The 27,344-nt window shown below is 40.2% G+C and overlaps 1 protein-coding gene across 1 annotated transcript in view; it reads right to left on the reverse strand.

Annotated features, from left to right (window-relative positions):
* pgm1 (phosphoglucomutase 1) overlaps positions 1-25,680 on the reverse strand; it is a 42,482-nt gene extending 16,802 nt beyond the window's left edge. Inside the window, exon 1 of the mRNA XM_003220147.4 lies at positions 25,272-25,680. Within this exon, the coding sequence (XP_003220195.1) occupies positions 25,272-25,517 (246 nt within the window). The 5' untranslated portion in view covers positions 25,518-25,680. The remainder of the gene's footprint in view (positions 1-25,271) is intronic.
* Between the last annotated feature and the right edge of the window lie 1,664 nt (positions 25,681-27,344).

Below are 27,344 nucleotides of genomic sequence, written 5' to 3' on the forward strand. Positions count from 1 at the left end.
AATACTCTGAGAAATGTATCACCTGAAGAAGGCAAATTACAATTGCAGGAGAATAACAATGCGACTTATCGCATGGAGTTGTCCTTTTCTGTATTTCTTATACAAAACCAAATTTGTCTTTATTTATGTAAAAGAGACACTTTCTAAGCTGTTCCCAGGCAAGAGAACAGTTCAAGAGGATAATTTCCAGCCAAAGAAGAGACACTGTTGTACTACAGCAACTGCAGTTTGCTTGCCCCATGTGATAAAGTACCTAATAACTCTCTATTGTCTTTCCTAAATTATGATGATGGCACTCTCACTTGGCTCTCTGCCAGATACAATGTCCCAGATTTTACACTAAGCAATCTTACATTAAGTAATAATAACTAAAGAGCAGTCTTGGCCTACTCAAGAGTATACAGGTGTTGTCTGCAATCTTTAATCTTCATTATGTTGCTTCTGGTGGAAGGAATCCCACTAGAGCATTGCAACACACCAAAATATTTGGGAGTTACCCTGGACTGTGCTCGGACTTACAAGAAGAACTGCTTGACTATCAAGTAAAAAGTGGGCACTAGAAATAACATCGTGCGAAAGCTGACTGGCACAACCTGTGGATCACAACCAGACACAGTGAAGACATCTGCCTTTGCACTTTGCTACTCTACTGCTGAATATGCATGCCCAGTGTGGAATACATCTCACTACACTGAAACAGTGGATATGGCTCTTACTGAGACACGCCACATTATCACAGGATATCTACACCCACACCACTGGAGAAATAATACTGTTTAGCGGCATTGCACCACCTGACATCTGCTGGGAAGTAGCAGCCAGCCATGAAAAGACCAAGGCATTGACATCTCCGGCCCATCCAGAGAATAAGATTTTTAAGAAGTAGTTTTTTAAGATCTACAGAGATACTCGCAGAAACACCTGAACAAGTGAGAATCCAAAAGTGGCAGGCTAAAACCCAGAACCTTAATCAGTGGCTGATGCCAGATAAGAGACTCTCTCCTGGGCACACAGAAGACTGGGCGACTTGGAAGGCACTGAACAGACTGCGTTTTGGCACCATGAGATGCAGAGCCAACCTTAAGAAATGGGTCTACAAAGTGGAATCCATGACATGCGAGTGTGGAGAAGAGCAAACCACAGACCACCCACTATAATGCAGTCTGAACCCTGTCACATGCACAATGGAGGACCTTCTTATAGCAACATCAGAGGCACTCCAAGTGGCCAGCTACTGATCAAAGAACATTTAGTATAATGCCAAGTTTTTAACATTGTGTTTTCAAATACGTTACAACTTGTACCCTAACTTCACTTCTGACACAATAAATAAATAAATAAATAAATAAATAAATCTTCAATAAGGTTCAACATTCAGGTATTTCTGACCTGTGTTTGAAGCAAATTAGAATAACTGAGCTGACTTTCCTCCCACTTCATTATTTGGGTTCTTTCCTTTTAGAGTTAAAAAGAGCATCATGCCTCTCTCCTGGCCCCTTGGGGTGAGAGGTATGTGAACTTTGACTCAGCTAGCCATATTCAGGAGCAATCTGTAAAGGATAGTGTACAGTGATAGCTTGTTGAGACTCTGTGGAGGTTAATAAGCAGCTTTCTCAGCTAGGGTTCAGTTAGGGCGGGTAGGAAGAGAGAGAACGTAAATTAGGAAAAGAAAACCAAAGCGGAAATTGGTGTAAATTGCAACTCAGACTTTAAATCTGCACATCACCATTCCATTTCCGCCACCTATTCAAACAGTTATCTAGATATAAGGTGAAAGAAGGTCCTTAGCAGAACACAATTATGGAAATTGTGAACTGACAGCTCTGACAGAATACCTTTCTCTTATCAACATACTCAATATCCATGATTTCACTTACTCTTTAAAAAAATATCCCCCCACCCCCCAATATCCCTGGAATAGTTTGCTGGCTCTCCAGGTCCTCCAGTGCAATTCAAGTCTAGTTAAAATAAAAAACTCAGTATTATCCACCATTTTGATTTTTCCACAATGGGTCTTAGCACATATCCTCTATGGATCCAGTGGCTGTATTGTATACATACATATATGATTCTACATTAATCTCTTGGGAAGACAGTCTATTGGGAAGACAGGTAGAAAAACATCAGCATTCTGGAAAAATCAACGACTATCAACACTGAAGTGATTATTCTCCACCATCAACTTTGCTGGACTGACCACATTATCTGAGTGCCCAGTCAAATCAGTTGCTTTACTCTCGGCTCAAGGATGGAAAATGTTCTCTAACTGGAGGTCTGCTGTTACTAACAGTGCTGTGGAATTCGAAGAGGCATGACTGGAAGACAAAAGGCACATCTAGCAAACCCTTGTCATGACCACCTTCCATCTGGAAATGTATGTCCTCATTGCGAAATACCATGTGAATACAGAATAGGTCTCTACAGTCACTTACAGGCCCAACGCCTTGGAAGACTCGGCCATGAGTTTCCCCCTACTTAGTTATGACCACATAAATAGACAAATCATCACTGCACTATTCAAATTATAGCCTTCTAACAAGACATCTGAATAAGAGAAGGAAAAAATGTTTAATTAAAACAGCCTTCCCCAACAAGGTTCTCTCCAAGTTGTCATAAATTGGTTAGAATAATAGAATTATAGAGCTGAAAAGAACCACAAGGGCCATCCATTCCAACCCCCTGCCTTGGAGGAGCGTGCAACCAAAGCACCCCTGACAGATGGTCATTCAGCCTCTGCTTAAAAACCTCCACTCTACCACACTTAGGTCCAGACTATATGAAAACCGGTATGTCCCTATATGAGCATGTCCAACCCTCAAGATCTTCAGGGAAGGCTTTCTCTCAGTCTCACCAACATCACTAGGGAGTTTGGTGGAGATGCAGGAAAGACCCTCCTCAGTGCCTAACCCTCAGTTATAACCATAGTTTCTAACTGAAGTTTGATGGACTGGCTCTCTACTCTATTTCCATTGCGAGGCAAATATTTTCTCATTTAAACAGGCTTTCGGCCTTTAAGTGGTTGGGATATGAGGATGTGCAATGGGTGTTCTGTTTTTAATGTGTTTAAGACATTTAAAAATAATTTCAATAGATTGTTGTTCAATACTTTCTACAGTTTTGTACTACAGGATGTTTTAGTTATTTTATTTTAACCTACAAGTTAAGCTGCTTTGAGTCTAATATAGAGAGAAAGAAAGATATAAATCAAATGCATATTGTGGACTGTAAGTTTCATCACCACTACTGACCCATTTAGCTATGGTGATAATGTAACAGTTGTGGCACAACACTTCTGGAGTATACAATGCATATTTCATTTATTGTTTCCTATAAAGAAAAAGACAGCCCAGGTGGTATAGTTGTTTGAACTATGACTCTGGAGACCAGGGTTTAATTGATAGGTTCATCTTAGGGTTGTCATAAGTTGAAACAATGTGAAGGCACGTAACAACAACAAAAAGGTGGGAAATCAGATTATGTGAAATTCCTATTTAGAAAGTGATACAGCTTTGATGGTCTTTTTCCCATTCCGATTCACCCTGCTGTGTATCTCTCTCATTTGCCTTTTCAGCTGTATCATTGGCTCCTGGGATGGTCCTGGGAGCTCTAAATACCCGAGATCAGATTCCCTAATCGAGTTAGCTGCCACCTGCAGGCCTTCTTCTTTTGAGAATCTATCCCAACAGGAAGGGAACCGGAACTACAGATCAGCATTCTAAATGTGGCTTCCACAGTACTTTAACCATGCTATAGTTGCAACTCTAATTATAGAAACCACAACCTAGGCTTGCCAAGTCAGGGAGCTACTAGCATTCTATTTTCCTTGATTAAAATAAAGCATGTACAAAATGGAATTTGTGTTACTTAACTGACCAATCACATATGCTAGTTTAATCTCTTAAGAAGAAACAACTTATCTGAAAGGAATCCCATGCCTTCCCAAGACTTATTTGGTAAGCTTCTGGAATCAGCATTCCTAAAAGCATAACGGTACTTGCCTGGATACTTGTAGAACTGCTGTTCACACCTATGATGCAATATATTAATATTGTCATTTATATTTACAGATTTTCTAAGAAGCATACCTTGTATTTCATACAGCCACCGATGACTGATGGCCATAAGTAGATTCTGTGATGTCATGAAATACACATGGAATATAATCACATGGAATATAATCATTTAATAACATTATACTTTAGTGAAATATACTCCAATGGCTGATCATAAGGACAATCAGTGCTAACCTCTGGTTACCTAAACTGACTAAAAACTACCAAATGGTTCTTTTAAAAACCTTTCCAGTATTAAGGTGCAGTCATATGCTGGGTTACTCACACAGAAATTCTTCAGATTGTCAATGAGCTATAAACATTCTGTAGCCAGATCCAAGTATAGTTAACATTTTGTTAATTTTAGCTTGATATTTTGTGAGTGGGAACTTTTACACATGGAAAGGGTACCTGTAGAGTAGTGGTTCCCAACCTTTGGTCCTCCAGTTGTTTTGGACTTCAATTCCCAGAAATTCCAGCCAGGTTATTATTTGCTAAGGATTGTGGGAGCTGAAGTCCAAAACATCAGGAGTACCAAAGTTTGGGAACCACTGCATAGAGCCTAGTAAGAGAAAAACCGAGGAAATTATGATATTTTTCCTATTCCAGACTCTCCTCCTGCTTGAAAAAGCCACCATTAACACCACTGCCTGCTCTCAAATGATGGAAGGCCGTATAGAACTATATAGAAAATAATATGATGGACTTGAAGGAAGACAGGAAAATTAGAAACAAAAAACCAAACTCCAAACCCCTCCCAAAAACCAACCAATCCAGCCTCATTATTCCATTAGCAGAGTCTAGCTTAGATCAAATACTCTAAAAATAATGGGAGGCCTGCCATGCATAGAAGGGTACCAAAGGAGTTAGGAGCTTCAAGTCATTTTCGAACAGCTCTCTCACACACACTTCCATGCCACCTCAGAGATTCTTGAAATTGTAAAATAATAATAATAACTTTTTGAAGTTCAGATAGGATTTAATCAACATGATTTAGAGTTATACAGCTCTGTGGGTGTCAAACACACTTCAAAACTCTAATCTCAGCATCTAGAAAGGTTCCAGAGTGGGAGGCATCACAATCAGATGCAGAAAACCAATAAAGAGTCATTTTATGTTCTGAAGACTGACAAATAAAGAATAAGAATAAGCTTTTAAAGCAACTTAATTAGGGAGTGCACATAATGCAAATTCTGATGGCAAATTATAAATGAACAAAAATTTGAAATAGTTGTAGTAGTAACAGTTTAAGGTTCTAAACAGAGCAAGGATGAATTAGGAATGTACTCAAAGGTTCAAAATCTATCACTGTGACCCATGCCTCCTCCTATTTGCAATGTTCAGTCCTAAGGAAAAGGTGTAGGAAGACAATAGTGTAAGCATGGATCTGGATGCTGCATTATAAATTAGTCACTACCAAGATTTGTTAATAAATACTTTTCTGTGAATTTGTTAAATGTTTTCATAAACTGCAGTTTGATAGCTTCATCTTGTTGGGAGTATGGTGACTTTAAGTGATGGGTATGGAAGTGGACAAAAGTGTCCACTGGGACTATACCTAATGAAGAGGAACATGGGATGGTAGTCCAACAACCTCTAGAGCAGTGGTTCTCAACCTGTGGGTCCCCAGATGTTTTGGCCTTCAACTCCCAGAAATCTTAACAGTTGGTAAACTGGCTGGGATTTCTGAGAGATCTAGGCCAAAACACCTGGGGACCCACAGGTTGAGAACCACTGCTCTAGAGGACCACATACTCCTCATCCCCATTTTAAAGTCTGTTATGGAATGTTTTGAGAAACTGTAATGCTTCATTATTGGGAAACGTGTTGCTGCTTTTTAAAAAACAATCTAATATGTGTCATTTATCCTTTTACATCCAGATCAAACTCTCCTTTGGAGACCTGTGCATACCTCAGGACAGATGCAGGCAATTGCAGAGAATAGATGGGTTATTTATTTACATTGTCCCAAAGGTTCCAGGGGCTAAATTGACTGCCAAAATAATTAAAATAAACAAAGACAACAAAAATTCATTCAGGGTGTTTGTTTGTTTTTTTAAAAAAGTACTGAATGCTACCCATATTTATGGGAATTAGGAGTACAGTGGAAAAACTGTGAATTAAAAAGAACAGGATTTTTTAAATCTAAGAGAACACCTCTTTAAGAATCTCTTGATGCCACAGCACACCACTATGTTCAACTTCCACCAGATGTTCACCACAGAACTGGACTGGAGAAAGTATAAATGCCTATAAAAGTGTTATTTCCAGGAATCACTGGATCCAGCAGTGCATTTTTGCATCCAATGTCTGGTGGATTCCGAAAGAGAACATTTTAAACAAATCTATGAATAACCAAAGCTGCAAAAATTAAATCTGGAAATGTGGAGATCTGATTGTAATTATTTTCCAATTAAATAGTGCATACCGTTTCCCCAAAAATAAGAAATCCCCAAAAAAATAAGACCTAGTAGAGGTTTTGCTGAATTGCTAAATATAAGGCCTCCTCCGAAAGTAAGACCTAGCAAAGTTTTTGTTTGGAAGCATGCCCGGCGCCCGCCAAACAAACACCATAGCATGCAGGATTGGTAAATGTATATACCAGTTGTATATGGAAATAATAGTAGTAACAAGAAATTCTTCACAGGAGTCACAGTTTGTCTGGTTTGGTTATGTTGGTTTGTGATGACAACTACTGTACATTATAGAATAAATGTTCATTTTTTTGTTCAACAATAAAAGTGAATTCTTTTTCATGGAAAAATAAGACATCCCCTGAAAATAAGACCTAGCACATCTTTGGGAGTAAAAAAATAATATAAGACACTGTCTTATTTTCAGGGAAACATGGTAGGGGTTCTAATGTATTTAGAAAGATAAATTGCCAAGAGGCAATTTCATCTTTCTTTCCCACAGAAACAGTGGCCTAGGGATCCTGGAGGAATCCAGGACCATGCAACCAACCTGGGGTGTGAGCACATGCAGCCCCATTCATGTACTTTGCACACTCTTTGTTGTTGTTTATTCATTCAGTCACTTCCGACTCTTTGTGACCTCATGGACCAGCCCATGTCGGCCGTTGCCACCCCACAGCTCCTTCAAGGTGCACACTCCTGCTCCAATCCATCGATTGAAACAACTTTAAGCATGCTTAATTCATTACAGAAAGTCATCCTCATTTTGAAAATATAGACAATCTATTCAACAGTTATATTGTCAAGATGCCTAGTCTGCACTGCATTTTTATTCCATGGCTATTAGGCTGTACAAACTCAGGCGCCCAGGAGATGTTCACAATCTGTGTGTCTGTACTTTAAAGGGGAAGCATGTGTTACTCATTCATTTGATCAAGCTAAATATTTTATACATCAAAGGGAAACAGTTATAACTATTTAAGTTATTGAATTTTATGGCAGCACCATCTTAGACAGAAGAGAGTCCTTTCCCTGATCTGTTTCTTGTGCATTTAAGAATATCAGCATTCAACTTGCTAAGAAGATACCTTGAAGGACCACACTTACGTAACTTTTTGAAAATTTCTAAATCCAAAATCATTTGGATAACATGAGTAACACATGATCAATTTTAATAATTTGACATAGATATTCTCAGAACTACATTTTCATTTTTATATAGGACATACACATAATTATATAATTATGGAGAATGTTGATAAGAACTTAATTATGGGAGAGTTATGTTTCTAAGACAGACAGTGCAGTCAGCTCTCTACATTTGGGGGTTTAACTTTGGTGGGTTGATAATTTGTGGATTTGATTAATCTGTAGTGCAAATCTATTATCACTTTCCACCAGAAGTTGGCCAGAGTTGTGCTAGAGGACTTAGAGATTCCTAGAGAAAACAGTTCTCTAACTATTTGTAAACTGACCACAGAGTTGCTCTGAAGGAACTAGAGAGATATTCTCTGAGCTAAAAGGAGAGGTTTTATAAATTGCTGTTACCCCACTTTTGTGGGAATCCTATGCCTCAAATCCTTAGGAAAATGGAAGCCCTACTGTAGAGAGATTCTTGGACTTTTGATCCAAAAAGTAAGATCTGGTAATAATGCCATCATTGTTTTAAAAAGGGATGAAGTGAATCCACAGAAAATACTGCTATCAAGGGATATTGATCATGATAGAAAAGGCTAATTGCAAGTTCAGGGGAAACAATAGTAGCAGATCTATTATATTCACATTCTATTTCTAACCTTCTAATATGTCAGGTGTCTTTTAGATATTGGTGGATTTAATCTCCCATTAGCCCTGCTAATGTTGATGGATGATTGTAGTTGTTGCTTAGTAATGTTGCCCAATAACACCTGGAGAGAAAAATGTTCTCTATTCCTGCCATTGGCTTTGGGTTGATTACTATGGGAAACTGGATGCTGAACAAGACAAGATCTAGAAGAATTCCCCCTACACTCTTAAATCATCAGTAACTTATGAGAGAACCAGTAGAGGCTGCTTCTGACACCATAATTCCTCAAGTCCTCAACATCTGCCAGAGCACTTAGTACTACAAACTGCTTCCCTGTAGTGCAGTCCCTCCTTACCCCTTCTGTGTTTTGGGAGAGAAGGAAAGCTTCTCACTTTGTACTAAGCTTTGGAACAGGCAGAATATAAAATAATCTGCCCCTGGCTCTGGAATATACGAAAATACATTTACAGAGAGCACCAGCCATTACTGTGAGAGTCAGCATGGTAAACCCGTTAAGCATTGGACTATACTATTTATTTATTTATTTATTTACAGTATTTATATTTTGCCCTTCTCACCCCGAAGTGGATCACAATGTACAACTCTGGAGACCAAAGTTCAAATCACTGCACAGCCATGGAATCCTACTAGGTGATTTTGGGCAAGCCACGCTCTCTCAACCTTAAAGAAAGGCAAAGACAACCCCCTTCTGAATGAATTTTGCAATAGATATATATACCTCACCTTGTGATAGGTTCACCTTAGAGTTGCTGTAGACTGGAAACAACTTGAAGGCATAACATCAACATCAACAAAACCTGTTCTTACCATAGATATGTGAGATGCAGTACACCACTCTAAGAATGGCCAGTTGATTTTTCTTTCTACATTCTAAAGAAATTGGACTTGTTTAAATCAGCTGAATAAGAACTCAGTTGAGCTCCCATATTTCCCTTCCCATCTCTTCCACTGGAGCAACTACAATGGTTTAAATACAGTACAAGAAACCATGGTTCATGTTAACTGTTTGTTGAAAGAAGCCAACTGTAAGCCATCAGTTATAAAAGCGAGTTGTTTAAAAAAGCATAAACATTACCATAGTTTTGATGAGATGCTAAACTACAGTAAATCAAAAATTAATGTAAATTCTTCTTATTCCATGACAGAAGAAGAGGGTGGGGATAGATACATGTAAGTATAAGGATCAGTGTGGCTAAGGACCTTACCACATTGAGGTCCACATGGCGGGTGATAGTGGGGGGGATTCACTATGCATCATGGAGAATCTGGCGGGCAGTATGGGGAACCCATCATCCCGTATCACCCGTTACCTAGCCCACGGGGGGGGGGGGGGGAGCATCGTGACCCAGCTTCCCCTTACACTCACCCTGTTGAAGGCAACAAGAACATGGGAAGCCATCCGTGGTCTTGTTGCTCCCTCTTATGATGATTTCACCACAGTTAAGGGATGGAGCCCCGCTGGAAGTAGATGTACGTCATTTGATGGGATCTGTCTGGCTCCATCCCTGAATTGTGGTGAAAGTGTCATACAATGGGTAAATTTACCCGTGTGATGAGGTTGTTATTCATGTAATGAAACATAGCTTAAATGTGATGCTTGACCACTGCTATTGTCTTATATTGGTTCCTCATTTTCAAATTAATGGTTGCAACTTCCAAATTGCTAATGAACTAATTGAACAACCAACAGAAATTGGCAGATATTTTTCATATGGGAAATACAAAAACTGCTTAGCTAGAATGCATATTTGATTCAATTTCTACATGAATAATATTCATACTTCACACAAGTAGCATGCAAGAGGCTCAAACAGACTTTTTGGATCCTATACAGTATTTGTAAAGTTCACAAAGGATGTAAATATTGTAACTGATTGTTATTATAGAAAAATCCTACCTTATAGAACATAGCCAGAACAACAAGCTGACATATAAATGAGACCATATACTATCCAACCTAGCCAACATCACTGTTTTCAAGCACTCTAGTAATTCTCATCATACACCTATTTATATCCATTGAAAAACTCAAAATAAGCTTTGTCAGTTCAGCTACTGAATGTCTTAGATTGATTGAATAACGAAAGAATTTTTAGCACAAAATCTCTGTGTTCTATACTATCTGACTACATCACTACATTTAAAACCTTAAAAAGAGGAAAGAAATAGGAAAAAAGAAGAAATGAAATGTGACACATTTTCATTCTTGCATGAGCCTTCATTGATATAAATCCACTTCTTTGGATTGCAGTGCTGTTATTTTTTCTCCCCACCCTTCCTCTTTTTTTTAAAATCATGCAACAGATTAACATAGCTACTTGTTTGAAAACTACAGTATTTGAACACATCAAATTAGAATTTGCATAGAATGCAGTCACCTCTTGGAAGTCACACAAAAAGAAACAACTAGAAATATTTCTGCATCTGTAAATACCTTCACCAAACATTTCAGCTTCTTAAAGCTAAACCACAGAAAACATTAAATGACATTTTGTAACACCATTATGTCCATTTCCCCTTTAAAATCTCTTTTCTCTTTAATCTTTAATAGTCAGCTAACAGTATCATTGCAAAAACATGTATTAGTGCATTAAAAATTTAGAGACTTTTGTAAATGCTAAGATGGAGCCCATTAGAGATCCATTAGATATTAGTGATGTAATCATATTTGATATACCAACCCCATTGGCAGCAGCCATCTGAACTATTAGTTTTATTGCAAGCTTATTAAAATATCTCCCATCTCCTCCAACCACCATAGTAGATCCTTGTCGGTTCCTTAGGTCTATGGAAAAAAATATACTTTGGATAAAATTGTGCAGATAGTTTAGCCTGGTCTGAAAAATGTATGTCTTCTTCCGTAATCCACTAGTTCCTGGTTTCTGATCATAGTAAGGTGCGGTTGGCAAAGTCACTATTGGCAGTGGGCTATCTTCCATGATCCTTCTTGTATAAATACATCAAAAATAGAAAAAGAGGTAACAACAATAAAAACAATATTTCTTTAAAAATCAGCCTGGATAACTGGCAATAGCAGATCCTGGTTGGAGGTTCAGTGAAGCAGTTCTGTACCCTAAAATAGCTCCTTGAACCTTCAGCTGAATGTAGTTTCTGTAACAGTAGAACTTTTCTTGCACTTGCTTTGAAAGATCACTGTCAGAGAGAATACATACAAATCCACCTTGCAATCCGTTAGGGAAAAAATTGACAATCCTGGGGTTTTAAAAGCTTTTTGATCATCACGGCAACGAAGCTTGGTGATTTCGAAGTCACCACCAGTGAGATTCAAAAGCAGTGAAACTCTGCACTGTATTTTTCATTGGGTGGAGGAGCTAAGCAGAGAGGGCTGTTCTAGTAGGTCAGCCCTGCAGTCAGAAGCATTGATTGATTTGCTGCCACCAGGCTGAGCTCTCCAGACAAATTCAAAACTAGAATGGTTTCAATAAGATAAGCAGATTTATGAAACGAATTATTTCCACCCATGGATCTTTGCTGTGAATACTGAGAACGTAAGCCTTGCTGGAAAGGTGGCAATGCCATGCTAAAGTTATTTTGTGGAGTCTAGCAAGTTAAAGGTCACTCTTAAAATGGAAGTCAGGACTTCTCAGTTACCTACAGTTTCCTTCTCCCTCTGTTATTTTAATAACCAGAAAGCACTACTCTGACATAAGTGTTATACTAATGAGGTATATAACCATCATTTGGAAACAACACAACAATAATTTTCAGGTTTATTTCAAGTGAATATCCTTATAAATAAGACTAGCTGTGCCTGGCCACACGTTGCTGTGGCTTATAGGAAAGCTTTGTTGGCCAGGTGGAATAGCAGAGAATAGCCTTGTAGCCTCAAAGCCTTTCTTCTTATGGGAATCCTTGTTTGGTGATCAGGAATAAAAACAAATAGGCTTGCTGCTTGGAAGGCTGGGTACTTGCGTTCTAGGGGAATGGTTTTTTTGGCTGCTAGAATTGCAATGAATAGCCTCACTCCCTCAAAGCCTGTCTGCTTGCTACCTAGGGAAATCTTTGGTTGGTCAGCTTCAATAGTACAGAGTAGCATTGCTGCTTCAAAGCATGGCCACCTTGTACCAAGGTTAATCCTTTGTTGCACTGAATAGCCTTACAGCTTCAATGCCTGGCTGTGTTATACCTAGGGGAATCTTTGTTTGGTGAGCTGGAGTAGCACTCTCAATCAAAGAGATGCTTTGAAGCCTGGCTACTTCCTTTGTAGAGGATTTTTTTTGTTTGGCCAGCTGGAGTTGCACTGAATAGTCTTGCAGCTTAAAAGTTTGGCTGCTTTCTACATAGGGCATCCTTGCTAGGCCAAGTTGAATAGGAGGGAGTAGCCTCATGGCTTCAAAGCCTGGGGGCTTTCTATCTAGGGGAAATCTTGGTTGGCCAGGTTGAATAGCACTGAATAGCCTTGTTGCTTGCAAGCCTGGCCTTGTGGAATCCTTGGTTGGCCAGTTTGAATAGCAAGTATGAATGCTGCAGTTAGTCACCTTGATTAGCATTTAATGGCCTTGCAGCTTCAAAGCCTGGCTGCTTCCTCCCTGGAATAATCTTTTGTTGGGAGGTGTTAGCTGACTCTGATTGTTTCATTTCTGGAATGTCCAATTTCCCTGTTTTCAGAGTGTTGCTCTTTATTTACTGATGTTAGAGATTATATTGTTCTGTATTATTATAGTACAGTAATTATTATATATTATATTTATAATCTTATATTATCTTCTTAGAACTGGATTATATGAGGCCTCTTCTACACAGCTGTATCAAATCCACACTGAACTGAATTATATGGCAACGTGGGCCCAAGATAATCCAGTTCAAAGCAGATACTGTGGATTTACTGCCTTGGCATTCTAGGTAATATAGCTATGTGGTAGGGCCTTGAGTCTACAATGCCATATAATCCAGTTCAAATCAGATAATCTGTATTTTAAAGGCAGTGTGGATCAGGCCTAAATGTGATGGCCTCCGTGGGACTTCCATTTCTGAAGCACATGGAAACAGTGCCCAGAATGTGTGGGATGGGGTCTGTGAACTGCCGCATGACTGAAATCTAAACAGGTTCTATTTTGCCATAGCTTTTTAATACGGATATTCCTCAGTTCTGCCAAAGGTTCTAAGAGAAAAGTTTATTTTCTCAAAGGCTTTTTACACCTTTTCATCTTACACCTTTTTCAATGCAAGCTTTCAGCTGTATCTCTAGAGCAAGAAATGCAATAGAAACTGAGTAGAGGAAAAAAATAAGATAATCTTACAGTCAATCATATTGCAGCTGTGTGTGCTTCCTACAACAGTAAAAGTAAAGATGATGCTCCTTTTTTGAACATTGTGTAAACAGGAAAGTAGAGGAAAAGTAAGAAATCAGCTGCTTCTTCTTCAATATGTTTTAAAACCTGGAGCATGTTTTTAAAGCACATGGATTTACACATTTGTTAATCTAAATGTAAATTACAAAAAAAGATGATGCTGATGAAATAAAAAAAGTCATCCCTGGATGTATTTTAGGAGAGGCCAATAAAGTGGTCTCTAGAAAGTCCAAAATGTGTTTATTGATCTATGCAAGCCATACCAGACCTAGTTTTTCTATTTCATATTGCATATTGTTACTTTTGAAGAAAATGTTCATCCCCCCACCATTATGATTTATGACTCTGGAAGGAAATTTTCTGTTAAAGAAGTAATGCCCAGGAACACATCTATTTCAATAACTGAAGTACAGTCACCTTTCTATAATCACAGATCCTGCACCCACAATTTCAATCAGCCACAGCTTGGAAATATTAAATATTTTAGGGACACTATTTTACTACCCTATTGTAGGGTTACAGATTTTTGGCTTCCACAGGAGGAACAAAATCCCAAAGAATACTAAAGGAACACTGTAAAGCAGCATATGGATTTTAGCTTCTATTCTCTATTGACATATGCAGACAAGTTTGTAATGATATTCACATAGGACACCAGTATGTATTTTCTCTGACAAAATAGTGCTTACAATACAAAATACTGAAAATAACAAATAAAGACAAAAGATTAAAGGAGTATATTTCTATAAAATCCTGTCTTTTCCAAAAATCCTGGAATACATGCACTTTGAAATGTAGCTAATTTCATAGGTAGAGGCTTCCCTCTTGTGGCTTATAGTGCAAATGCACATCCCAGAGGAAAAGTTATGGGCACTTCTGGTCTGCAACGGGATCTTCTCCTGTTCAGTGTTGTACATGACTTTGAAAAAAAAAATTCTTGAACTATTTTCTACTGGCAATGTGGCACAAAATTACTGTTATTGCATTTTCTTTCTCTCAGAAAAACAGAACAGAGATGGGAAGTACCTAACTGAAGCACACTTATAGAAATACACAGTCTACATAGTGTGGACTCTGAGACCTAACCTGCCATAGGGCTTTGAAGCCGCTGGTAGAGATCTGGTCCCTCTTCTTGGTCATTCTTATTACAATGCATTTGAAATACCCATATTTATTCAAATCTCGTACCATTGAGTCCAATGCTTTTCAAAACCATGAAACCAAAAAAAGTATTTGCTGCCAAATGTAACACACAGTGGCAAAAAATGCACTCTTTATAATTAGGCCACAAATGTGCACATTACAGTTACTGCCAGCTTAGAATTCCTTCTTCAAAAACATAAGTGTTAGGACACTAAAGCTTCCATCAATGGAAAAGAAACTATGGGGCACATTTATGCTTTAAAATGCATCTACTTTAACTGCCCTGGCTCAATGAGATGAAATTATGTAGTTTTATAAGGTCTTGAGCCTTCTCTGCCAAAGAATACTGGTGACTCACTAAATTACAAATCCCAGCCATGGCAATTAAATTAGAGATGACTGTCCCTCAAAGAGGAGCTTGAGGTGTAGCTCCTGAAGCAGCTTCCCCTTTGGTTTGGGCCCAGCACTAAGATTACCATATAACGCGAATCTAATGCACACTGTAATTTTGGCAATGTCATTTAGCCAATAATAATAATAATAATACACTTTATTTATATTCCGCTCTATCTCCCTGAGGAGACTCAGAGCAGATTACAACATACACAGATAGACAAACATTCAATGCCTTAATGCAGTGGAATAACAAGGACACAAATACAGAGAACAAAGGCAAAGGCTTCCCCTTACATTCCCAGCTTTTCTGGAGGCAATGCTGAACTCTGGCCATGGAGAGGTGCTCTTGTTCCATTTCCAAGCCGAGGAGCCTGTTGTCGGTAAACACCTCCTGGCATGGCCTTTATTACCTTCCTGCCGAAGTGGTACCTATTGCCTTCCTCACATTTGCATGTTTTTGAACTGCTAGGTTGACAGGAACTAACAGCGGGAGCTCACCTCAACCCGCAGCTTTAACTGCCAACTTTTAGGTCAGCAGATTCAACAGTTCAACGGTTTAACCCGTTACACCACTATGGCCCCAGAAATAAAGGTGAGCATTAAATTCAAGTAAATAGGGTAGTTTCATACAAATGTATAAAACATATTGTATGGTCAAAGGGCTATGGATACCAAATATAGGGATATCATACTTTTTAGAAAACAAGTAAAAATGTTTAACAAGTCACAATTAAAGTACTAACTACTTTCATTTAATAAGGCATCAAAATATACACAATGCTAATAATGTAATCTTCCACGTATACGTTCAGAAACAAGACTCATTAGTTTTTTTAAAGGAAAAGCATGCACTGGATTACAGCTCAAATGGCAGTGAACACACATGCAATGAAGAAAGAATATAATAAGTTTTCTTGCTACATTAGAAGTTTAACTTCTCAAAAGTGGTTATAATGTTTAAGGTCAGATAAACACTGGCTGAACTTTTACACCTTATGTTATCAAATGTTTTCTAATACCTTTCATTGAAATTACATACAGTAGACTCTCACTTATCCAACATAAACGGGCCGGCATAACGTTGGATAAGCAAATATGTTGGATAATAAGGAGGGATTAAGGAAAAGCTTATTAAACATCAAATTAGGTTATGATTTTACAAATTGGGCACCAAAACATCATGTTATACAACAAATTTGACAGAAAAAGTAGTTCAATACGCAGTAATGCTATGTAGTAATTAATTGCTGTATTTACGAAATTAGCACCAAAATATCACAACATTGACTACAAAAACATTGACTACTAAAAGGCAGACTGCATTGGATAATACAGAATGTTGGATAAGCGGATGTTGGATAAGTGAAACTCTACTGTACTATGCAATACATTAATTATTATTGATTTTAATGAAGGCAACCTCTGTGGTGTTTTTTCACCATGCCTAAAACCTGAGAAGGAAAGGAGAGTGTTTCATAGTGATGGAAGCACAGAAATAAGGGATTTCTAAAGTGCAGAGTTCAAACCCCTCCATAAGTTAAGTGATTAGTCCTTAGCAAAGAATTTCTAAAATCTTTGCAATTTAGAAACAAGAGTGATCAATTCTACACAGAGATTGTGTACAGGGGTGAGGCAATAACCAATGTTATATACCTTCACATCTTTTTTCTAACTTATGGCACCTAAAATGGACATATGGTACTATAATTACATAATGTGATTCCATGTTATGTAATCCTATGATTTGCAGTTTAGGGAGGGATATTGAAAATTCTCAGCCATATAGTTCTAGTTGCGCTCCAAACTATAAATCCTAGGTTTTCACAGAATACAGTATATTCATTACTGATAAAATGGAATCATAGTGGTATAATTGTCTAGTGTGCAAGGGTCCCAAATAGAAAACATGGGACTATTTTAGAAATTCATAAAGTTATATCCTCTAGGTGAGCCTGCAGAACTTGCACACAGGACTTGACAAACGTCAACCACTGTATACATGCTTCATGGCTCACCAAATGTGAGCATTTTGTTTAGGAGAATGTCATTTGAAGAAAAGCAGGTAATGTATGATCAAAATTTGATGCATTTTGCTGAGAGGCTGAAGTAAATATAAAAAGCATCCTTTTAAACAAATAGGAAAGTTATTTTTAACCACAAATCCCTCCTGAATAAAAGCTGGAAAATAAAGTTAATTTTAATAATTTTTTTAAAAGGTAGAAGTGGAATAAAGTTGCAGCTCTAATTTTCAGCGTTCAAAATATGTAAGCATTTGTACAGATTGCTCCTCTTTGCAAGAAGTGTACAAACAGGCAGGCAGTGACACTAACTTTGGCCAAATATAAAGGCTAGTTTCTCTAAATTTTTGGAAAGGAACCCAGACGATCTTAAGGGGATATGTCCCATTTCCAGAAAGCCAAGTTCTTTGCAATGGCAATGTTTTTGTTTGCATCAGAGTGACGCAAAGCAATGAAAGATGAGGAAGAAAACTGGGTCACCAAAGATTCGTAGTCACCCTTTATCTTTAATTCTGCATTGGCATAATTTCTGGTCCGATCAATACTAGGACTGAAGTTCTAAATACTCCTACTCAGAAGTATGTTCCTTTCCTGAAGAAAGTGCAAGAACAGGTTTACAACTGAACTTTAAGAAAACAAATATAATGATCATATATGAGTTATATAACTTTGATGCAGACAATGAAGATATTTTGTACACCTGGCTTAATGAGAATGGACACTGCAGTCAAGAAAACAGAAAATGACTAGGGCAGCTATAAGGGAAAGTTAGGGTTGTCTCGTCACATTTCCCATTTCAATGTATGGCTGTGAAAGCTGGACAGTGAAGAAAAATCAACTCATTTGAAGTGTGACCCTGGGCTGTTTACTGTTAAAAAGACAAATATATGGATTCTAAAGAGAATCAAACCAGAACTCTCTGTAGAAACGAGGATGACTGATCTGAAATGGTCATACTTTGGCCATGTCATGAGAAAACTTGCCTCACTGGAAAAAACAATAATGCTTGGTAAAGGAGAAGGCAGTAAGAAAAAGGAAGACTGCAATCCTGATGGATAGACTCAATGAAGGAAGCCTGTGCAAGACCTGAGCACCAAAGCTGATAACAAAGTGGCTTGGAGGTCTCTCATTCATAAGTTGACTTGATGGAACTCCTTTGAATACAAAAAAATTCTGAACAAATTCACTTAGACTTTAGCTGCTTATTTCTGTATATGCAGTAGAGAAATATTCTGTTGTGTGTTTGTGAAGGATTCACCTTTAATAAAATCAAAAAAATTTGCTTTATGTTTACAGAGACCCATCCTCCTCAAGCTATGCATAATTGAAAGCTTTGCTCATTGCTCATCATTTACTGTGGTGCTTAGTTTTTGTTAGTCAACAGGAATTCCCTGTGGATTTTGCTTTACTGAGCAGACATATATGTTGTCTGGGCTGTGTACTTTGTCACTTTCATAAATACAGTTCGATGGCCCTTATCCAGACTCGCAAAATCTAAAATACTCCACAAACCAAAATTGCCAATATGGGTGGGTGGGATAGCAGCAACCTTTGCTTTCTGGTGGTTCAATGCACACAAACGTCATTTCATGTGAAATTAAAAACATTGTACAGGCAGTCTCCAAGTTACAAATATCTGACTTACAAATTACTAATAGTTAAGAACAGGGGTGAGACAACAGGAAGTGAGAGAAATCTACCCCACAGAAGGGATTTGCAGGCCCACTGAGGTGCATGAATAGTGGCCCACTCCTAGACAAAGCTCTGACTTTGCAGAGCCCCTTCCTGGTTCATCTGGGTTACTGGTGCATCTACACTGTAGAATTAATGCAGTTTGACATCACTTTACCAGCAATGGCTTAATGTTTTGAAGTCATGGGAGGTATAGTTTTACATGTTCTTAATCCTTCTCTGCAAAAAGGTGCTGATGTCTCACCAAACTGCTACTCCCATGATTCCACAACACTGAGTCATGGCAGTTGAAGTGGTGTCAAACTACATTAATTCTACAGTGTAGATGCCCTCATTGCAAAAGTTTCTATAATGGGTACCTCTGAGTGAAACAGTCTGACTCATAAGACAGGCATACTCAAACTCAAAGTTGCAATATATAGTACCTACAACTTCAATAAAAATAGTGTGAAAAGCACACTGAAATATTAGTATTAATAAATAAAAACTGAAAAAGAAATCTATTAAATGCATTGTCCTTAACAGTCACTCATTTGCTCAATGTCCTTAGTAAGGAGGGGGCCAGTCAAGCATTGGAAGCGTGTTCCAGCCACCAGGAAGGAGTCTCAGCATTCCCAGTCTCCAAAACCCGCCCACATGAGGGGGACATTTGGGCTAGTCTCTCCTCTACCAAAAACACCAATAAGATTTTGGACAGAATAGACACTCCAACAGCAGAGTGCTCCATACTTTAGAGTCCTTTTAAGATAGATTTGCTTCCATGGTGTTTATGTATAATTCCATTACAATCTAAAGATGAAATTATCAGTAGTCCTTAATTTAGAAGAGTCAAAAAACTAGATAGAAAGCAGGTGTTGCATCATGACTGAGAAAAAAAGTAAGCTATAAATCAGGAAGTCTCCAGCTCTGCAATAAACTCAGGTGGCAGTCTCAGTTGTCATATTCTTAATGTGGGACAAAATAGTACTGGTTTGCATTATAGGTTGACTATACAAATAGACAATGCACATGAAAGTTTGCTGAACACTTGAAGATACTATATATACATTAATAATGATCATTTATCCCAGACTGGTTATAAACCTAACAATCCTTGAATGGGAAATTAAAATGTATGACCCATCAGTTTGGACGTAGGCAACCTGCCACATATACTACTCTATCAGTGACTCAAAAATCAGTTTGGCTAGAAAATCCAAAATATTCAAGACTTGGAGGGTATAACCATAGATTTGAAAAGTTACTTTGTTACAAGTTGGTAGTCCAAAGGAGGAATTTCCCCTAGTTTTTGCTACAATACATAGTAAACTGTGTGTGTGTCTGCGTGCACACATGTCTTCAAGTTGTCTGTCAATTTCTGGCAGCCCCATAAATTTCATTGGGTTTTCTTAGGCAAGTAATACAGATGATTTTGCCTAATACTTCCTTTGAAATATAAGTTGAGTATCCCTTATCTGAAATGCCTGGGTTCAGAAGAGGCTGACATTTTCAATTTAAAAAAATGTTTTGGAATATCTTAACAGGCAGTCCCTAGGATACGAACAAAACAGGTTCTGTAAGACCCCATCTATACTTCCATATAATCCAGTTTAAAGCAGATAACGCTATGTAACAAAATTTGAAAAAAATCTGTTTATTAGTTTGGAAGTGTTATTTCCTATTTAATTGTGCGGTACTTACTTTGAAAGAAGTTGTTATACTCTATAAACTTCGTTTTTGTGGCTGCCACAAACTATGTTGAATTGGTTGAGACTCAGTGAAAAACTATAGCAAAAAGTGCTGCAGGATGTCCTGCAAAAACAAAGTTTTTGCAGTTTAATAAACCTTTTCCATGTTCAAAAATCGTGTTACATAGTATAATTTGCATTCAGAAACTGGATTATATGGTCAGTGCAGATGAGGCCTAATTTTGTCCTTAAGCTGAATTTGTATGTAAGTTGGAACAAGTATATTTTTAAAGTGTTACTCCAATCAAAACAATATATTAGTGTTGGATAGCACAAGGAAGGGTTAACTTGGGGGCAGGGCCGGCCCAACACGGAGGCCACGTGAGGCTGCCGCCTCGGGCGCAGGCCCGGGGGGGCGCCGTCAGGCGCCCTGGCCCCGCCTCCCACGCTGCGTGAGAGGCGGGGTCAGGGTGAGCTGCACGGGAGGCTCCCGCACAGCTCAGCCTCGCCGGCCTGGCCTTTTCCAGGGGGCCAGACTGCAGCAAAGGTCCTTGCAGGCCACGATTGCGGCCTGCAAGGACCTTTGCTGCAGTCTGGCCCCCTGGAAAAGGCCAGAGCGTGCTGGAAGGGAGGCAAGGCCCCGTCTGGGCGGAGCCTCGCCTCCCGGCCTGCGCGCCCTGGCCCCGCCTCTCACGCTGCGTGAGAGGCGGGGCCAGGATGAGCTGCGAGGGAGGCGAGGCCAGGGTTAGCCCCGCCTTCCCCGCAGCTCAGCCTCGCCAGCCTGGCCTTTTCCAGGGGGCCAGACTGCAGCAAAGGCCCTTGCAGGCCGCAATCGTGGCCTGCAAGGACCTTTGCTGCAGTCTGGCCCCCTGGAAAAGGCCAGACTGGCAAGCTGAGCTGCGCGGGAGGCGGGGCCAACCCTGGCCCCGCCCCCCACACCCTGGCCCCGCCTCTCATGCTGCGTGAGAGGCGGGGCCAGGGCGACCTGCGCAGGAGGTGGGGCCAACCTTGGCCCCGCCCCCACGCCCTGGCCCCGCCTCTCACGCTGCGTGAGAGGCGGGGCCAGGGTGCGGGAGGCGGGGCCCGCCGGCGGGGCGCAGGAGGCGGGGGGGCGCAATTTCCCCTCCCCGCTTTATATAAAAAAATATGTCCGGCCGGCCCTGCTTGGGGGTGGCTTGTACTTGCACATTAAGAGAGATCTTGTAGATGGGACTGAAGCCTAAAGACAATTTATGTTTTGTATATGAATTGCCTTTATTATTTTTCTAATACTTTGATGCATGAAACAAAGTTCGTGTTCATTCAGCCACCAGAAAGCTAAGCCATCATTATCTCAGCCACCTATGTGGACAATTTCAGAATCTGGAGTATTTCAGATTGGGGAGAAATGATACTTAATGTTTATAGCTTAGAGGTATTTCTTGGAGATCTCTTGCCCAAGCTGCAACCAAGACTGATCCTGCTTAACTTTCAAAATTTATCAGGATCTTTACATACATTTAAGGTATTTATGCTGCTATGGCAGCGTGTCTATAAGTTGATATTTCACAGACATAAGAGTAAGAAAGTCAGGTAGTAAGATATCTCCAGTTTCTGCATCTCCTTTTGAAAGATAGATCCATCTTCAGGTTTCAGAAACTCTGTTCACTGCCAGTCCCAGGAGCAGAACATTCCATTCAGTTCTTATTCCATTAATGCTTATATAAAATACATGCCTAAAGGATAGTTTCTTTGAATTAATGCTAATTGCCATTTGAATTCCTGGCAGGCAAGATGCCAGGAATCGTTACTGAGGAAGCCAGTAGCTTTTATAACTGTGCCAACAGTCCTAGCAATGAAGTTGGCAAAGAAGTTGTTTTAAAGGGGGGGGGGGGGGGGGGCATGAGGTAAATTTGTAGAAACCTGAGATTTCTAATCTCAGGTTTCTAATAGTGACCTAACTACACTATCTCAGATCTCAGAACTTCTATAGTGACCTAACTGCAGATTTTTTGCAAAATGGAAGTCTGTGCAAATGGTTGCAATGCAACAAATAGGCACAAAGGTTAGTAGGAAGGCTTTCTGATTTCAAAAGAGGTTTTTGAAATAAAGCCCACTTTTCAAAGTTACCAAAAAGAAATCGCCTATTTGTAATTGAGAGTAACCTTTGGATGGAGACTGAATGGATCCCTGCCTCAAAGTAGGAGAAACCGTATCTCTAATGCCTGAAAGGTTAACTTAAATGTCAAAGATTCACAGTGGGCAAGAAGAGTGCTATCACAACACAGATGGCAACAAATCTGTGTGTAAAAATAATCCATTTACCTAAACCGCACCACAATCCCAACAAGTGCCCTAAATTCACAGGTACTTCTGTTTTATTACAGTGTTCCTTCCTTGGTTACAAAGTGAGTCCAGGATTGTCTTTTACTCTGAATGCATCCCTTAGGAATATCTTTGTTGTTATGTGTGCCTTCAATTCCACTCCGACTTATGATGACCCTATCTTAAAGGTTCCTGGGAAAGACTAATGAGCGACACCAAATTAGAAACCACCATTCCAAAAGTTATAGGCACATTCAGCCCCTTCCTAGGACCTACAAACACAAGACTAAAGATTAAACTGCTTAGTTGTTGACTTTGCCGACCAAAAGGTTGGCAGTTCAAATCCAGGGAGTGGGTGAGCTCCCACTGTCAGCCCCAGCTTCTGCCAACCTAGAAGTTCAAAAATATGCAAATGTACATAGATCAATAGGTACCGCTCCGGCGGGAAGGTAACAGTGCTCCGTGCAGTCATGCCAACCACATGACCTTGGAGGTGTCTATGAACAATGTCGGCTCTTCAGCTTAGAAATGGAGATGAGCACCAGCCACCAGTCGGACATGACTAGACTTAATGTCAGGAAAAAAGGTTTATCTTTACTATGATTTAAACATTTGGTCTGGAACCAAAAGTGTCAACAGAAAGGTTAGTTACACAACCAGGTAGATTCCCAGGGAGCCAATGTGGCATAGTAGTTTCATTATTTGACGGCACTGCAGAATTAATGCAGTTTGAAACTTCAGCTGCCATGGTTCAATGCTATGAAATCCTGGGAGTTGAAGTTTGGTGAGGCCCCATGACTCTTGGGCAGAGAAAACAAAGGTGCTTGTAAATGACAAGTTCCATGCTGCCATACCATTGAGCTATATTTATTACACTTGTGTCAAACTGCATTAATTGTACAGTGTAGATGCATCCTAAAGACTTTGGAGAACAGGATTAGAATCCCCACTAGGCCATGGAAACCTGCTGGGTGACCTTGGGCAAAGTCACATATTTTCGGTCCTATAAAACCCCTTTAGGGTTGCCATAAATTATAAATGCCTTGAAGGCACACAACACTAACAAGCAACAAAGACTCTAAGTTGATGTGAGTTTTCTGAGCTGAATGGCCATGTTCCAGAAGCATTGTCTCCTGACGTTTTGCAGGCATCCTCAGAGGTTGTGAGGTTTGTTGAAAACTAGGCAAAAGGAGTTTATATATCTGTGGTGCAGGGTGGGAGAAATAACTCTTGTCTGTTTGAGGCAAGGGTTAATGTAGCAATTGGCCACCTTGATTAGCACTGAATGGCCTTGCAGCTCAAGGACTGGCTACTTACTGCCTGGGGGAATCCTTTGTTAGGAGGTGTTAGCTGACCCTGATTGTTTTCTGTCTGGAATTCTCCTGTTTTCTGACTGTTGTTATTTACTTACTTATCTTGATTTTAGAGTTTGTTTAATACTGGTAGTCAGATTGTGTTCATTTACCAGACAGAAAACAATTAGGGTCAGCTAACATCTCCTAACAAAGGATTCCCCCAGGTAGTAAGCAGCCAGTCCTTGAGCTGCAGGGCCATTCAATGCTAATCAAGGTGGCCAATTGCTACATTCACACTTGCCTCAAACAGACAAGAGATCTTTCTCCCACCCTGGAGAAAGTTTCATCAGACCTCACAACCTCTGAGGATGCCTACCATAGATGCAGGTGAGATATCAGGAGAAAATGCTTCTGTAACATGGCCACACAGCCCGGAAAACTCACAGCAATCCAGTGATTCCTGCCATGAAAGCCTTCGACAACACATTGAACAAAGACGCTGCAATTTATTTCCTTGGCTTTCAACAGAACTTCTTCAAACTCTGTCATAATATCATGAGAGGTAAGAATGAAGGTTAGGAAGAAAGAAAATTAAGAGTGTAGATACACTCCATGCAGTTGACACCACTTAAACGGCCATGGCTCAATGATATGGAATCCCGGGAACTGTAGTTCGACAAGGTCAACCTCGAAGAGGGATGGCACCTCACCAAACTATAAACTCCAAGATTTGATAGCATCGAGTCATGGCAATTAAAGTGGTGCCAAACTGCATTGAGTCAACAGTGTGGATCAGGCTTGGGCAAAGTTGGGCCCTCCAGGTGTTTTGGACTTCAACTCCCACCATTCCTAACAGCCTCAGGCCCCTTCCTTTTCCTCCTCAGCCGCTTAAGCTGAGGGCCCAACTTTGCCCATGCCTGGTGTAGATGCATCCTGAGTCAACTAAGTAGTGAGGCAAGGCTGACCAAAGGGTGAACCTGCTATGGAACTGATTGCAATGTGACACCACTGTTCACTGCCCTGGCTCATGCGAGTTGCAGCCTTGCAAAGCCCGTCACCTTTTTCTGCCCAAGAGTGCTGGCGCCTCCCCAAAGGACAGCTCCCAGGATTCCTTAGCCTGGATCCATGGGGTCAAGCCGCCTAGTGTAGATGCAGGAAAGGGTTGGCTCACCCCGTTGGCGGCGGCGATGCGGATGATGAGCTGGATGGCCTCCTTCATGTAAAACCTCCCGTCCCCTCCGACCACCACGGTGGCCTCCTGCCTTTGGCCCGGCTCGATGACGGAGAGAATGCTCTGGATGAAATTCTCGGCGTAGTTGGCGCTGCTCTGGAAGACCTTGACCCGCTTGCGGAGCCCGCTGGTGCCGGGCTTCTGGTCCGGGTAGGCTTGCGTCTTGACCGCCACGATCTTCACCATGGTTGCCGGAGGGAGCTGGGCTGCAGCGCCTGGTCAAAGGGAAACTCGCCTGCTTCCTCCTTCGCCTCTAGTAGCAGCCCCTTGGGCCGGGCTTCGGCTCCGATCCGCCCTCTCCTCCTTCTTAAAGGCGAAGAGACTTCAAAGGAAGGGACTCAGGGTGCATCTATGACCTAGAGCTGGGCCAAAACTAACAAGAATGAAACACGCCTGGCTTGATAACAGCACATGTGAAAGGGGTCTCAAAGTCTTCGTAAACCACAAGCTGAACATGCGTCAACAGTGTGCTGTGGCAAGCTAGAAAAGCCAATCGCTGTTCTCTGCAGAAAGCCAATAGGATTCTAGGCTGCATCAATAGGAGTGTAATGTCTAGATCAGAGCTATTCAGACCTCACCTGGAATGACACTGTGGGCCCTTCCACACAGCCCGATATCCCAGAATATCAAGGCAGAAAATCCCACAATATCTGCTTTGGACTGGGTTATCTGAGTCCACACTCAGATAATGTGGGATTTTCTGCCTTGATATTCTGGGATATAGGGCTGTGTGGAAGGGCCCTGTGTCAGAGAAGGATAAGCAATAAAGTGGCATGCAGCCAGGCTTCTTGCTAGAAGTTGCAGAATTAAAAGGAGTTGTCTTGTTGAAGGCTTTCAAGGATGGAATCACTGGGTTGCTGTGAGTTTTCCGGGCCATGTTCCAGAAGCATTATCTCCCAAAGTTTCACCCACATCTATGGCAGGCATCCTCAGAGGTTGTGAGGTCTGTTGGAAACTAGACAAATGGGGTTCATATATCTGTAGAATAATGTCCAGGGTGGGAGAAAGAACTCTTGTCTGTTTATATCTGATATATAAACCCCACTTGCCTAGTTTCCAATAGACCTCACAACCTCTGAGGATGCCTGCCGTAGATGTGGGTAAAACGCCAGAAGATAATGCTTCTGGAACATGGCCATACAGCCTGGAAAACCCACAACAACCCATTAAAAGGAGTTGCCACTATGAAGGAAAATTACAAACGGAGTGCCTAGACTGAAGGAAATCATAGTAATACCCTCAGCCACAAAAACAAAGTTTCTCAAGTATAACAACTACTTTCACAGTAAGTACTGCACAATTAAACAGGAAATAACACTTTCAAAACAGTAACATAAAACATTTCAAGTTTTGTTAGTATTATTTACTCTCCACACAAATTGTTATACAGATTCAGATAGTGCTAATGCCACATGAAGTCAAGTGCAGAAAAGGTCCTCTTTATTTAAGCCGTGTTCATACTTGAGAATATATCTATATATATAAAAGGGTAATGAAATTTCTGCCTAGGACAAAACAACAAAACTACACATCCCAGAAACACTAAACTTGGCAGCACAACCCCTCATCCATGCTTCTATGTTCATACAACAAAAAGAATTATCAGATTCTTATCAGAAATACAGATTATCAGATTTGAACTGGATTATATGGCAGGGTAAACTCAAGGCCCTTCCACACAGCTATATAACCCATTTATAATCTTATATTATCTGCTTTGAACTGGATTATCTTGACTCCACACTGCCATATGATCAGTGTGCAGTCGGTCACAACTGGACTTAATGTCAGGAGAAAACCTTTACCTTAACTACCACCAATTCCTCAATACTTTATTTCCCATACCACCATACTTCAACACAGCAACGTGTGGCCGGGCACAGCTAGTGCATATATAAGACAGTACTGTTGCTGTTGACATTGGAGAGATACCTATTAAGGCATGTTTAAACAGGCTAAAGCTGTACTCTATTCCACACAGGCACACTTAAATTGCAGCCTTTGTCAAAGTCA

Source organism: Anolis carolinensis, chromosome 4 (genome assembly GCF_035594765.1).
Source record: "Anolis carolinensis isolate JA03-04 chromosome 4, rAnoCar3.1.pri, whole genome shotgun sequence".
Classification (NCBI taxonomy): domain Eukaryota; kingdom Metazoa; phylum Chordata; class Lepidosauria; order Squamata; family Dactyloidae; genus Anolis; species Anolis carolinensis.